The 15,069-nt window shown below is 33.4% G+C and overlaps 1 protein-coding gene across 2 annotated transcripts in view; it reads left to right on the top strand.

Annotated features, from left to right (window-relative positions):
- Positions 1–15,069, top strand: part of PCDH17 (protocadherin 17) — a 95,661-nt gene that overhangs the window by 32,986 nt on the left and 47,606 nt on the right. For both annotated transcript variants that reach the window (XM_046665101.1, XM_046665100.1), the window contains 2 exons: positions 1,718–1,776; positions 1,910–2,082. In XM_046665101.1, coding sequence (XP_046521057.1) covers positions 1,718–1,776; positions 1,910–2,082 — 232 coding nt within the window. The remainder of the gene's footprint in view (positions 1–1,717; positions 1,777–1,909; positions 2,083–15,069) is intronic.

Genomic DNA, 15,069 nt, shown 5'->3' with positions numbered 1-15,069 from the left:
TACTTATAATAGCACCTATATTTTCTAACTAGAGTTTCCACTTCCACTTTACATTTTACTCTCTCCTTAACACCCAGGATTCTGTTTTTCTGAAGTGTTCTAAGATACTCTCATGCTTAGCTTTCAACTGATAGCAATAGTGGGGTGGATACATGTTTTTGACCAACTCAAAAGGTGACCTAGATTTTATTAAATTAAAATGTAGAGTTTCTAAGTAATTACAGTTTTGACAATTAGCAAACTTCTTTTGCAAATATTTTTGCCCTTGGTGTTGGTTACTAGTATTATTTTTACCAGAAGATCAAGTTATCCTTAAAAATTGGTAATTTGTCATTATAGAAACAAAAATTAAGGTGCTTCACAAAATCTAGAAACTATTACAACATGTTAATGGCAAATGTCTATTACCAACTACTAGTTTAAGAGGATTAGGAGTCAGAAATGAATCTACCTTGTTTATCCTTATCTTTGCATTTAATTTGATAAAGCGCATTTGAACAACAGCAAAAAGATTACGGATTAAGAAATTTGTGAGGGTTTTTCTGTTCCCAAACTTCTAACAGACGGTGAAACTTAGATAATACTTTAAGCTATTACTCTTAACATGCTTTTTTTTTTTTTCAGTAATAGTTCCAAAAGGCAAATAATTTAAATTATTATATGGGAAGAAAAAAAGAGTACTGTTAGTTCAAATTAGCCTTGTTTGTAAAGAAAACACATTGCTCTACATTAAGCCTTACCTTGGGCCCTCTGCTTCGTGAATTGCATGCTCCTGTGTCACTCATACTTGCATGCTGGATGATCTTGTAGAAGCCCATAGCTGCTTCAGAGCACAATGGTGTGATATGATGTGATGCCGAAAACAGGAGAACCTTTGTCGATGAGTCAGCTGCAAGAAGCAGTAACGTGTATGAATGTACAGTATAGGGAGATCTGTGAAAGATCTAGTCTCTTTCTCCCAAAAGACTCTGTTCCATGATACAAGGAGAACTCAGTTCTTTTTGGCAGACCTCCACGACAGTTTGGAAAGCAGTAAAAACAACCACAAAAACAAGCCTAGGTTCTCCACGTCTTTGCTCTCAGTGTTTAAAGTAACATTTTACTTTGCTTTGTTTTGAATAACTCTTTCCTTTGTATTATTTGAGTACACTTTCCACAGTAGGGATGTAGAGGAGAATGAATCATAGAGATGAGTTCAACCATACGCATCATGCTTGTATTTGTTATTGGCAAAATTTGAAGGCAAGGCCCTGTATCTCTTAATTGAAGAGTGGATGACTTTAAATGATATTCTTTCAAGGAGGGCATGGAATCCCAGCAGATGATGTAATTATGTTTAAAAATGAGTATTATTAAATAATTCACACTTTTAATATGGAGAAATTAGGTCATTTTTCCACTCCTCCCACAAATATTAAATGTTGGTATCTGAGTAATGAAACAACACAGACAGTGTTATCCATCCTGGTACTAACAGAGAATGCCAGTTATGACAGGCTCATTGTTTACTTTAACAGGTAATTTGTGGACCGGAATCATTTAATTGTTCTGAGTACATAATTACATGTCAGCAATTTCCAATTTAATTAAAATGTACAAATCTGAAGATTAAGGGAATTTTTGAATTATTAATCATTTTTCCACTAGGAAATCTTGTTGCTCTGCAGGAGATTTGTCCAGTGTACAACTATACGTATTTTTTCCTTCTCTTTCGCAGACAGACAATTTTCCCGCAGAGCCCAATTACATGGGCAGCAGGCAGCAGTTTGTTCAAAGGTAAGGCCTATTAAATAACTTTCTCAGCTTCCCCATTTGCATTCGTGTCAAAATTGCTTTGCAAGAGACTACACTTCAGATTCAAACTTGTAGAGACAACACTTTCTCTTCTTTTTCTTTATATGTATTTCAGTAGTTCCACGTTTAAGGACCCAGAAAGAGCCAGCCTGAGAGACAGTGGGCACGGGGACAGTGATCAGGCTGACAGTGACCAAGACACTAACAAAGGCTCCTGCTGTGACATGTCTGTTAGGGAGGCACTCAAGATGAAAACTACTTCAACTAAAAGCCAACCACTTGAACAAGGTGAGTGAAGCCTTCCGATGCTTACAAAGTGTAAAGCTTAAGCAGTCGTTATCAACCTGTTAGTTCTAGAGTTGCAGGTTATCATGGTGGAATGGACTATTGATAATATATCAAAAGAAATAGCAAATCCTGAGGTTGTCCCAGACAAAAAGCAACTATTTGATGCTTCTGTAACAACAGAAAAAGGAAGGCCATGGATATTAGTCTGTAACATTCTTGAAATGAGAACTTGACCAAAGTCATTATATTGTTTTTATCTTTATGGACATTTCCTAACCTTTCCTATTTTGCATTATATTAACAAGGAAAATAAGTCATATATTAGATATGCACATCTTAATATACTAATTTACAGAATTAAAATTAGTAAGTTCAACACTTTTAGGTGAAATAAAAACTTGACTGGAATTTTATAGCTCTTAGCAATGTTGCTTTATTTTTAGCGTGAATTTTAGCTTCAAAGTAGGTTTTCAAGAGTCAAATAACAGCTAAGCCAGAGTTTTGGCTGCTTCTTTTGATTTACATCTAAGTCTTCGTGGATATCAAATAAACTTGAACTTATTTACCCAGATAGAGATAAAAATGAAATACTTTAATAAATACATTATTTTTTTTCTAAAAGTCTGCCTTCAATTTATTCATGTGATATGACTTTTTATTAATTTTGATATTTTTATTGTTTCAAACACAACAGAATATTTGCTAAAGCTTCACCCAAAGAAAATTAAGCTACTCTTATGTGTAAGCCTTAGACATTGTGAATAGGTTTTTTTTTATGTCCAATTACAAAAAATAAAAATAACTATTGTATAAATCAGATTTCAGGACTATAAATGCATATTATATTGCTTAATATTAGTTTTCAAAATATTAATAGTATTTAAAAATATTTAATATTTATAGTTTCAGGTTTTTTAATGAGAAATTACATTTAAACTACATAAACATAGTCATTTATTCTTCTGAGTCATTTATTGATTGATAACTCATGGAAAGTAAATTTTTACCTCTAGTGAGTCTGTCCTATCACTTCTATCTCAGCAGATATAATGCTTATTAATTTCTATAATCATGTTGAGATTTCAGTACAAATATGTATACCCATACACACATATGTATACATTGAATATAGAAATAAATATACATATTCAGTATTACATATGTATCAATATTTCTGCACTGAATATAATTATGCCGGATTTATTTTAAGGTTGACTTCCCAAAACGTCTTCTTTTCTAAGTAACAACTGCCAGATATACCATAGTAACATTCTGTGTAACAATGGAATATTGTTTTTTAAATTATTTTTAACAAAAGCTATTTGAATATTTATCTAATATTCACAACTCCTGCAAATTTGAATGTTTACCTGAAGTGACTTGAATTGTCTTGATGGGTTTTGACTACGTGATATTATGATATATGAATCTTTTAGACACATTTTAAATAATAGGTTGTTGGCTCTTGCTATGTGAATTCATAGCCTAACATAGACTCATCTACGTGTGTGTTGACAGTGATTGACAGGTAATTCATTGGCTACTATTTGTAAAGCTGTATAGAGTAAGTAAAGAGTTTGCATTTATTGTCATATTTTCATGAGAAACTTTGTTAATTAAAAATATAATAATGTGCTGCTCACATTAACTCTTTAATTTCTTTCCATCCACTAATTGAGCATTGTATTTGATGGAAATGAACAAAGACCTCTATAGAAAAAGAAAGTGGTTTCATTTATGTCAGAAAATGAAATTTATACTGAAAAGCTGTTTTTTCAATTTTGATATCAAAAAATACTATCTTAGAAAGGTGGCTATTCTTAAAAGAACAAATATTTGGCACATACAGTATTTTAATTAATATTCCACATAAAATACTTACTAGTCTAAAAGTGAGAATGCCAATAGAAATGTCTCCTGTAAAACGTATAGTTTTCACACATCCTTATGGGAAAGTTATTGTGAATCTGGAAGCCACACTTACGTAATCCATGAATTATATAGAAGAGAGACTGACTTCTACTTTAAAACATGATTTAGAGGGATAAGCTAAAATAGTATTTCATTGATTGATTGATCTATTGGTTTGATTCCTTAATTCATTTATTTGATAAATTACTAACTGCTTTCAGTATGTAAGGAAAGTTAGATTCTTCAGAAACATCAAAAATAAATTTCACTTGGAGCCTCCCTTCAAGAAACTATATGTAACTGATAGAAATAGGAGTTCTCTCTCTGTTTCTGTCTCTCATCTCTCCTCTCTCAATAACCTCTATCTGTCATCTCTCTGTCTCCCTATCTATCTCTGTATCTATCTCCTATCTATGTCTCTCTCTCTATCATCTATATCATCTTTTTTGCCTTTTTTTCTCTTCTTTTCTTTCCTCTATCTATGTATCCATGTTAATATCTATCTATCTAGATTCAGAGGCGCAGACTAGCACTTACTGAGTTCTAACTACTTACCATAAACTGTGCTGGCTTCATTTCAACATTAGCTTATTTGATCTGCAAAACTAAAACAGTTATCATTTTTATCTTACGTATAAGAAGACTGAACTTATGGGAAATGTATTAACTTGCACAGCAGGCTGGAGTTTTATCCTAGGTCTAGAGATGGCCAAAACTTGTGTCGTTTCTATAAAACTTTGTCTCCAAGTGGAAGAGTTTACTCAAATAGGCATTCTGATGCATTGCTGTGACTAGTTATCAAATAAACATTGAAGAGTAAGTTAAAACCTGAGTTCATGTAAGCAAACTTCGAGGGAGAACATCAAAATAGGTCATATGCATTGAATGAATTATTCAGTACTTAAAACTTATTATCCTATGTAGTTTTCATTGCATTTATAGATAGGTAAGTATTGTTGCTTTCACATTTAATAGATGTTAAGAAACTTCCTAAACATTCTGCAGCTTTAATTAGTGAAGGCAGAGTTAGCAATAAAATAACAGGCCATCACAGCCTGACCTCTTACGCAATGCTTTATACTATTCATGTAATGAATGGTTTACTCAGAAATAATTTTAAAATGTTTGAAGAAGCAATCAGCCATTGTCTTGGTCAATGTACTCTGTTAATTTATTTGAAAAACATCATGGGAGGCCATGCCAACTTAATGCAATGCACAACTATAAAGAATAATTTTCTTTACAGATGAAAGATGATGACAGCTGTATTCAAACAATTATCTCATGTCAGATTTTAAATATTAACACTTAATTTTTAATACCTTTAAAAATCTCCCAAAAAGCAAAATTTTCTCTTAAAAGAAAGAAACTAAAAGCTAAACAAAAAGAAATATATTTATCAGAATTTTTCTTTTCTTAAAAATTTGTAATAATGCCTTAACAGATTTCAATTGAAAGTCAGTAGCCTAGGGGTGGCCCGATGTCTGAGTGGTTAAGTTCGCTCTATCCACTTCGGTGGCCCAGGGTTTCACCGGTTCAGATCCTGGGTGCAGACATGGCACTGCTCATCAAGCCATGCTGAGGCGGCGTCCCACATGCTACAACTAGAAGGACCCGCAACTAAAATATACAACTATGTACTGGGGAGATTTAGGGAGAAAAAGCAGGAGAAAAAAAAAAGATTGGCGACAGTTGTTAGCTCAGGTGCCAATCTTTTAAAACAGAAAAATCAGTAGCCTAGTATATTTAACATTTTTTTCTATTATTCTCACTGGCTTCTTTCCTTGTTTAAATCATTTCTATTAAAAAAGTAATGTTCTATCTCCACATTGAAATATTTCTTTAATTTAGAAATACAAATGATTAAAAGAAAATCTTCACATTTTTCAATGGAAATCTCCATGCTAATAATAATTTTCTTTTGCAGATGACTTAAGCCTTTTGAAATTTTATTTTATTAGCTCAAATGTCACTTTTTTCCTTCTTTTTTGTGCAGTCAGATTTTTTCCTCTTATTCTGCTCCTGATGTTTGTGTATTTTTGCTACCATCAGTTTAATCATCCCAAAAATACAGCTTTAGTATGTGTTGCCCATTATTTTAGCTAAAATATTTGGAAGCGTTCAGTAGTTAATTGAAGGTATGATGTGCGGCACTGCAGCTGAAGATAGCTTTAAGGAATTTTATGTTAATAAACCGTCTAATAGAAAGAGGTTATTTTACTTTCCCTTGGTGTGATTAAAAAAACCATCTCATAGAATGTACTTAATTTCTTTCTATTTGATTGCATTTTTGTGCCCTGCCTCTCTATTTGTCAGTTAGATTTTCTCCATACTCCTTTCATCAAATGTTGTAGGTAAATAGGTAGATAGATAAAACAATCCAAATGTTTTCGAATTTATATGGTATCACAGTAGCAAATTACTTAATTAGAAAGGCAAATAAATATATTTCTATTTAATAAACCACTGTTTATCAGAAAATGACACAGGAAATTGACAAAAATATACTTGATCTTATTTTGCTGATTTCATATTTTGGAAGAAGAAAAACTGATTTATATCAAGAACTAATAAAAGTACATATAATGTTATTCTTTAAAGAGGAGTCACAAACAATTTTATAAAGAATAAAAACTCTTCCAAAAATTTTTTTAAGTTTACTTACTTCTTAGGTTTCAGAATATTATTCACACTTTGACTTCTTTAAGGAAGTACTACACCTTTGAATTTCTGTCCACTAGAAGCCCTGTAAAGTATTTGGATTGTTAGCAATAGCTGTTTCTTCCTTAAAAAGATTTAATAAGCTTTCGCTAAAATTCAGTACTCTCTATTGATTCCCAAATAATAAATGTGCAGTTTTCGTCAATGCTGACTGGTGATTTCTCTGAGCTCATTATTGGTAACTCAGTGACTGTCATCAATTTTCCAAGGATAATCAGTCTTCTGATATCTTTATAATTGACTGAAACCAAGTTCTTGAATCAAAGCCTGAAGTGAATGGAATAGCATTGTACCTTTTGTGTTGACACCCGTGCCAGGATTGCGCTAGCAGCATCACCGTCATGGCATCTGACACCCCTGTTGGGTGGCCAGCTGTGGGTCTCTTCCCCTGTGACTGGATTCCAGGACTTTTCTGACCCTCAGGAATTGCTCCATTCAAATTCTTTCTCATTTTATTTAATTGCTTTATAATCTCTCTGTTTGTTTGTCTATTCATTTCTGTGCCTCCCCGTTCCTCTCGCTACTGCTAGAAAATCTGACTTCTTAAGTTACGTTCTGGGTTCAAAACATTTCACTATGGAATCTCTGATTAAAATCTAATAAAAAGAAAGTTGAGAATAATAGAAATACCAAGTAAGCCAGATTTGCTCCGGTAAATTCAGTTTTAAACCTAAACTACATTTTTAAGAGCTGCCTTCCCTCTTCCAAGAGGAGATTCTAGAAAACCTCAAAAACTAAAACTGATGCATTTTGTTTTGTTCCTTTTTTGCGTTGTCAGTGCTTGAATTTTGCTTGTGGGCCCCATATTCAAAACAGGATTAGGCTAGTTTAAATGACTACAATATTTATTACATGATTTCCAGGTATGGCGAGGCTCTAAGCCCCATTCCTTCAAATCAGCATCCCTAAGTCACTGCTCAATGACTGCAGTTTTACCATATTTCTAATTATGTCTGGAAAGGAAACAGTTTAAGGTTTTCACACTGTATACTTGACCGTGAAGGAGCTATTGTTAAAAAGCAGTAGCAGGCAAATGGGAGAAGAGAGGTCGAGGTTCTTGTTCAGTGGAGTGAGGGAGGAACCACACATTCAGGAATTGGGAGGAGCTTATTGAGAAAGAGGATTAGGAGGCTGAACACAAACTTGACCTACTTTGCAATTTCCCCTAGAACTGACCCTGAATGGAAAAGTACCAGGATAGTACGTTTATATTCTCAAGCTTCCATTCTGTTTTCTATTCTGCATTATGGTGACTGCAGTTCGGACCCTTCCATTCAAGCAGTGCCTTCTCCCAGACCCTCCCATAACAGGCAACAGCAAGTCCACTTCTACATAAGCGAGAGCGCGAAGGTGATGTCTATGTCCGTTCTCTCAGCAACCATCTGGCAATGTCTGAAAATAATTTTTAAAAGACATGCTGCTATAAACTTATTAATAGTAAATTTGTCTTGGGAAGGAAATGGAAAATTACTGCCATATATGGGGACATGGGGAAGAATTGTTGGATATTTAATGCCAGGAAGAAATCACTTACAAATTTTTAAAAGCACTGCTGCTTTACGATTCTCGTTCATGGCGTTTAAAAGACTATATTATTAACCAAGAATTCATATTACTTTCAAGCCCTGTTTTTATTAGAGTATGTGTATCTGCAAGCACCTTAATATCAATTTCCCCACTCTCCTGTGCTATCTTTTAGAACTTTCAGAATTCATCTGGTTTTACGTATTACTGGATAAAATATTCCCAAACTCTGAGCAGCTTCAGTTTATTTTTGCTTATCAAACTTTGCAACTGTCCCACAGTTCACCTAACTTTAAAGGTTTCAATGACATCTCTTTTCCTCGTGTGCAAACATCTGCTTCGAGAATCCAGCAGCTGGTATCATGAAAATAGAGAGATTTTATCACCCTCACATTTGTTGCTCGTCGTAAAGCCTCCCTAACAAGTGTTGCATGATTTACTATAGTCTCAATGTGATTTTGAGATTCTCTTGCTTTTGGTAAGCACAGCAATGACTTTTGCTAAAATATTCCAATTAGGGAATGTTGGGATAGTATTTTGCAACCTTTTGAAACTTACTTTGCTTCATACTTGGGAGCAGGGGCACCCTCCCCAGCCTTAGAATTATTGTATCTCTCAAATACTCTCAAAAAACCAGAGGATTTTACTTTTTGCAGTTTTTTATAATGACAATATTTTTTTTCACTTTCATAAGAAAAATTCTATACTGATATTCCATACACTTCTATGAAAGTAGGAGTATGCCCATAAACTATGAAAATTTAGAACCGTTATCAGCTGACCTGTTAATTAAGAACTATACGAAAATACTGTTAATGAGTATGAAACTTCTAGAAATTTTCCAATATTTCACTCTAATAACAGGTTCTAATATTGCAGGTTCTCTGTTCTTTTGAAAGCCATACTACAAAACATTAGGGTAAAAAAGAATCCTTGAAGTATAACTCCCTTATTTTCTAGGTAAGAAAATAGATTAAGTGACTTCTGTAGAGTCTTCAAGTCAGTGGCAGAGGTAGTCTAGTTCCAGGCTTGTAATTTTCTGTCTAGAGTTCTTTCCATATTTCAATGCCATTCCTGTAACTAATAGTGACCTCAGAGTCTCCACACAGATACTTCAAATTTGTCATCACACTTTATTTCTTTATTAATCTGAAGATGTCAGCAGCCATACTTGGAAGCTTCATTCTTGATTCTTTCGTATATATTGAATAAATATTTCATATATTCATATATTTTATATATATTTAATAAAAGCTCCAAAAGGTCAATAAAATGTATTATTCCAGAGGTTGGACATTGACGCTACAATGTTATTTGTCACCAAGCACAAGAATGTATATATCTCTTCAACCTGGGCACCATACCTACAGCTCTCCTAACTGTGGTCCCTGATACTTTTTTGGTGCACTAAGCAATGGTGGTTCCAGGAGAGATTTTCATTTATCGTTTATTGAATCACTTATTTTTTCTTTCAATAAACGACTGTGTCAGGGATACAAAGATGAGCTAAAGCACAGACTGGTCCTCAAGGAGCTCACCTTATAGTAAGAGAATTTGACATAAAAACTATGAGGTTGGTGCAGTGAGAGAGATGTCCTGAGTATTAATGGAGTCATGAGAATGAATACTCAGCCCACATTTGGGGGATTAAAGAAAATTCCTGGAGAAAACACCTGAGTTGACCCTTCAGAAAATGTTTAGTTTACTTGGCAGAGTGAAGTTGGGGGAGGGAAGATGACAAGTCACTCTCAGAAACACAGATGAAATGAAGCTATGCATGGCAAGTTGCTGTTAGATGCATGTAAGTAGTGACGTGTGAGACTAGAAATGGCAGGTCCGGGACTGGGGATGTGAGTAGAAGCCCAATGATGGGATGACTGATAGGGAGCCCTAGGAGTTTCAGGAGGTAACAATTTCATTTTAAAGAGATGATTTATATAACAATGCCTCGGGAGATGGAGATACCATTAGGTAACTGGGGAAGTAATCCAAAACAGGGCAAAATGAAGCCCAGAGCAGTAAAGAGGTAGCAGAAATGGAACAAAGTGAAAGATTAAAAACTTCCTTTAGTATATACTACTACTTTTATGATTATAATCAATTGCTTGGTATTCATTTCAAATCGATTTTGATGTAGAGTTTCTAAAGGAAAATAATCATTTGATGCCCAAGTAAATGGGATATCACTTGAATTATTTAATGCCTTTAAGTAAGTTTTTTATGTGATATGTACCACATATATTAAATTAACACATAAATGTTTGAAACTTATAACACTTTTTCTAAATGACCAGTGCTTATTTGTGTACTAGAATTGACTTAATAAACTCTACCATTCAAAGATGCTGGGGGAAAAATTTCAGTTAACCACATTTTTGAGAGAACATTCAGAAAACAGTGAGGTAGTATAAAAGTTAGTGTCATAATGAATCTTAGGATTGTGACTTGGGTAACTGAGTTCAGTTGGCTAAAGTGGTAAAGACAGGGTGAGATCGTCATCGGAAAACATTTGGGAAGCAAAAAGAAGAGTTAAATGAGTATCAGAAGAGGCAACTGAAAATTAGAATTTAGTAATGAGAGGAGAGGTCAGGAGGTATAAATTTAGAAGCCAGTGACATAGGATCATAGTTAAATTAAAGTAACTTGGTGAGAAAGATTCTTGGGGAAAAAAATAGAATAAGGTCCAGGATAGAATCCTGCAAACCATAGCCTTTAGAAATCGAGAAGGGGAAAAGTTTAATAATTGTTCAACCTGCCGAGAAACATATTCAGTATGTTTTGTCATAATCCAAAATCTGGAGACCCCTAGATGAGTTATTTGACTGACGCCTAGTTTTTAGATTTCATTTCCAACTAATGTAAATGAGAGCCAAATTAAATCAATTCATTACGTAAAGCTAGATAATGGGGTTTTGTTTTAAAAACAATGATACTGAACTGGTTTTACTTTATGGTTCACAAACTAGTTCTGAGGACAGTCCCAGATATGTGATCTGTCATCACTGGCATATATGTATAACTTCCAAAGCTCACTATTTTGAAGGAAGAAACCTTCACTTGGAATCATATATTTTTAATTTTTAATGTAATCCAGTAACTTTTTGCATGGTATCTATTATGTATATGGGACTATCTTAGGTGCTATGTTGACTATTTGTTCAATACGTATTTGTTGAGTTTCTGGTATGTGCCAGGCACTTCTCCAAGTTTTGAGGATTGAGTAGAAAGAGATACAAATATTTCTGCTCACATGGAGCTTACATTCTAATGAAGATGAAATTCTCAAGTAAACCCTCTTGAGACCCATGAAACCCATTTCCACCGAACTGATAGTCTAAAAATATAATAAAATGTACAAAATAATGTACTATTGATTAGGTATAAATAAAAGGGTCTGAGAGTTTCAGAAGGAGGGATAGAATACTGAATTATTCAAGGAAGACTTGAAATTTGAGCTAAGACTTAAGGAGTGAACAAAGTCTTTACTTTGAGAGATAGAAGAAACACAGCAAATACACAATCACACTCATGGGATGTGGAAAGTGTAAGTAATATAGAGGGGTTAATAAATAATTCAAATGTGTCCAGAGGAGAATGGACAAAAGCAAGAAGAAGAGATACTGGTGAAAACAGGAAAGAAGTGGTCACTAAGGAAGGGAGTAAGTAGCAAGCCAGAGTGTCACAGTAGTCAAAGATAGACAAGAAGAAACGTGTTGATTCCTTAGAGAAATCCAAGAAAATGAGACTCAAGGAATGCCTATGCCATCTGATAACTGACAAGTCACTCTTGATTTCCATGAGAGGAGTTTTGATGGAGTAATGAAAAAAGAAAAGAGATTTCAAAAGGATGTACCATGGAGGTATGGTAAGGAATTGGAGACAGCATTTCCCTGTTCTTTCAAGAAGATTATCAGATAATGGAATAAGAGAAAGAAAGGGAAAAAGTTGCTAAGGAAGATAGTATTATGGATGGAAATGGTTTAATTATTCAAGGTAATGAATATCAATATGCTGAGGCAAATAATCCAATTAGAAGGAATTATTGAAGGATTGGACTAGATAGAGGATATTCATTGGAGCATAATGGGGACACTAACTTTAAAGTAAAGATGAACTCCTTTTCTGTAAAGGAAAGAAAGGAGAAATAAATTTGAAAAGATAAACAACAATGTGGAGGTAAAGGGGAAATAATTATAGGGAGCTCATAAAAGGTGGCTTCAATCTTCTCTATAAACTGCAAGGGAAAAGTCATCAATCTCCTTATTTTCACATAAGGATTTACATAAATGACACTCATATTTGTGAAAAGCCAGACAGCTTAGGAAATTACCGAGATAGTCTATAGTAAAGTGCACATCTGTCAAAAACAAATATGGCCTTTATTTTATATTTGTAATTGTTAAAAATCAAGAAATAGGAACCTATAATATACCAACCCAAATATGTTAACATATTCATATTAACTCTTCCTATACTTTTCAACTTCATAGCTTGCATGAATTTTTGAAAGCTGATATTTTGATGTGTAGGCCTACAGTCCAGATATTTTCTAGAATCAAGAATGTTTCAGATTTTGGAAAGGTGATGTAATACATATACCACATATTATATAACATCCCCACTGGGATTTGGGCCAATACTCACAATCAAACACATTAACAATTTTGTAGTAAAAAGTCTGAATATTCACACTAAATGGAATAAATGAATAATATAAATAGCCCATGTCAATTCAAGTCAGTTGTTAACTACTGAATGAGTAACAGCATAACTTCCAGATTTGAAATTATTTTAGATTTCAAAATTATGGATAAGGACTTAATTTGCATGTTAGGACTTTTACTTCCTTAAATTCTTGACAGCCGGTTATACTGATGATGATTCCAGTAATAAAATAGTGAAAAAGATATTATCTACCATCAAGATAAATTTTTTAATTCAGTTTCTTTTTAAACCATAATATAAATGTGCAGTTGGGGGTCTTGCTTCAGACCAAATGTAGACAAAATTGCCTATCATCCTCATAATACTTTTAACGTAATAAATATTTACCTTGGGAAGATGAAAAGTAATCCTGGGATGTTTAAATGTTTAATCACATCATAAGCTCATTTTGAGTAGTACTTTTAGGATTTGCAGACAGATAACAAATGCACCCTCACCTCAATACAGGGTATATTTTTGAAACAAGATACATATTTCATGGAGATTGATTTGTCTGCCCTGGATTTTATTTTCTTTGAGGTTTTGAAAATTCATATTAAGGGATGAAATTGTTTTATTTTGTTTCTGTCCTGAGTCATTTCCTTCCTAATTTTAATTACTGTGTTTATTACATAATATCCTTTATATAGACATCTGACCTTTTACCCTTACAAGCTAATATTTTTAAAGATATTTAAGAGAAGGTTGGCAAGAAAACTTTAGAAAATTTTAATATACACAGAATGACTTTGTGATGTACACAAGCCCTACTCCACACTGTGGGAAACCATAGACAATAGATTAAATCTTAAGTAAATATATCTGATAATTTTTTTGTTTTTTCAGTCCTGGAGTTATGTTGTGACTCTTGCTTGGGAGCAGATCTCATTGCCATTAATTAATACATAGATAAGTTAATTTAATAAATATTATTTCAGAACCCATGTGTATGACATTCTGCCTTCAAGGTGTTTAGTCTTTGAGGATGTCAATCCTCTATCCATCCAGCTGTAATTCAATTAGTTAAATATTGTGATATATGGATACATAAAATTAATTCTGCTAGAGAAGTGAATAGGGAGCTACTTCACAAATTAGATATGTTTCTAATAGGGTCTTGAAAGTAGAGTAGGACTGCAAGATACAGAGTGAATTGAAATATTCGAAGCTGGGACAATAGATGTGGCAAGTCATGGTATAATCCACAAATGGCAAATGAGTAGAGATATTTTTATTGGAATACTAGGTGTAGAGTTATAATGGAGAGAAATTGGACCAAATGAATGGATTACAGTCAGATTATGAAATACCTTGAATGCCCTACTAAGGAATTTGAATCTGATTCTATAGGACATTAAAATCTTTATTTTGAGTGGAGTTATTGATCAGATTTTTGTTTTATAATGATCAATTAGTAATAGACCATAGTAGGGTTGGAAATGAAGGGAGCTCAATGGCTAAACTGATCATTTATCAAGTTTTAAAAGCGCAGGAGTGTGTTTAATATTTTCTAATTTTTGTATATCATAATGTCATGCAATTTAATTTCCATGCCCAAGAGTTTTTATTGAAATCATTCTGAGCAATAAATATAACTCAAAAGAAAGATTACTCAAATCAAAGTACTATTTATACTTATAAGTTTACAATTGATCAAAGTTGATTTTCACTTTCATTTTTATGTCAGCAGAGCTGACAACACTACCTTAAATATAAATCCTAACAAAACCATTAAAAAATTGTAAATATATGACAAACTATGTGAATTTATTTAATCAGATAACAAAAAATCAGTTAGTATTAACAGGGAATTGAAAAGGAAAAAAAACATTTATTGAACATCTACTATATGTCAAGCACTGTGTGAAGTACTTTAAACAAATTTGTCTCATGGCAAGCTGGTGAGATGGCTTTTATCTCCTCTAACAGGTGAAAAACCTGAGCATCAGGGAACCGAAGTAACGTGCCCATGGTTGATGCCCTTAGAAATGGAGCAATTGTCTGTCTGATGCTATGTCTGTGCTGTTTCCACTCTTGTCCTTTTTGCATATTTATAGTCTTCAATAATAATGTGCAAAGGAGAGTTCACAGGGTAGTTATACTAATATTTCCAAGGTGAAAATAGGG

This window comes from Equus quagga, chromosome 6, assembly GCF_021613505.1.
Source record: "Equus quagga isolate Etosha38 chromosome 6, UCLA_HA_Equagga_1.0, whole genome shotgun sequence".
In the NCBI taxonomy this organism is placed as follows: Eukaryota; Metazoa; Chordata; class Mammalia; order Perissodactyla; family Equidae; genus Equus; species Equus quagga.
The sequence above is the reverse complement of the archived record's forward strand: the minus strand, read 5'-3'. Positions and strand labels throughout refer to the sequence as shown.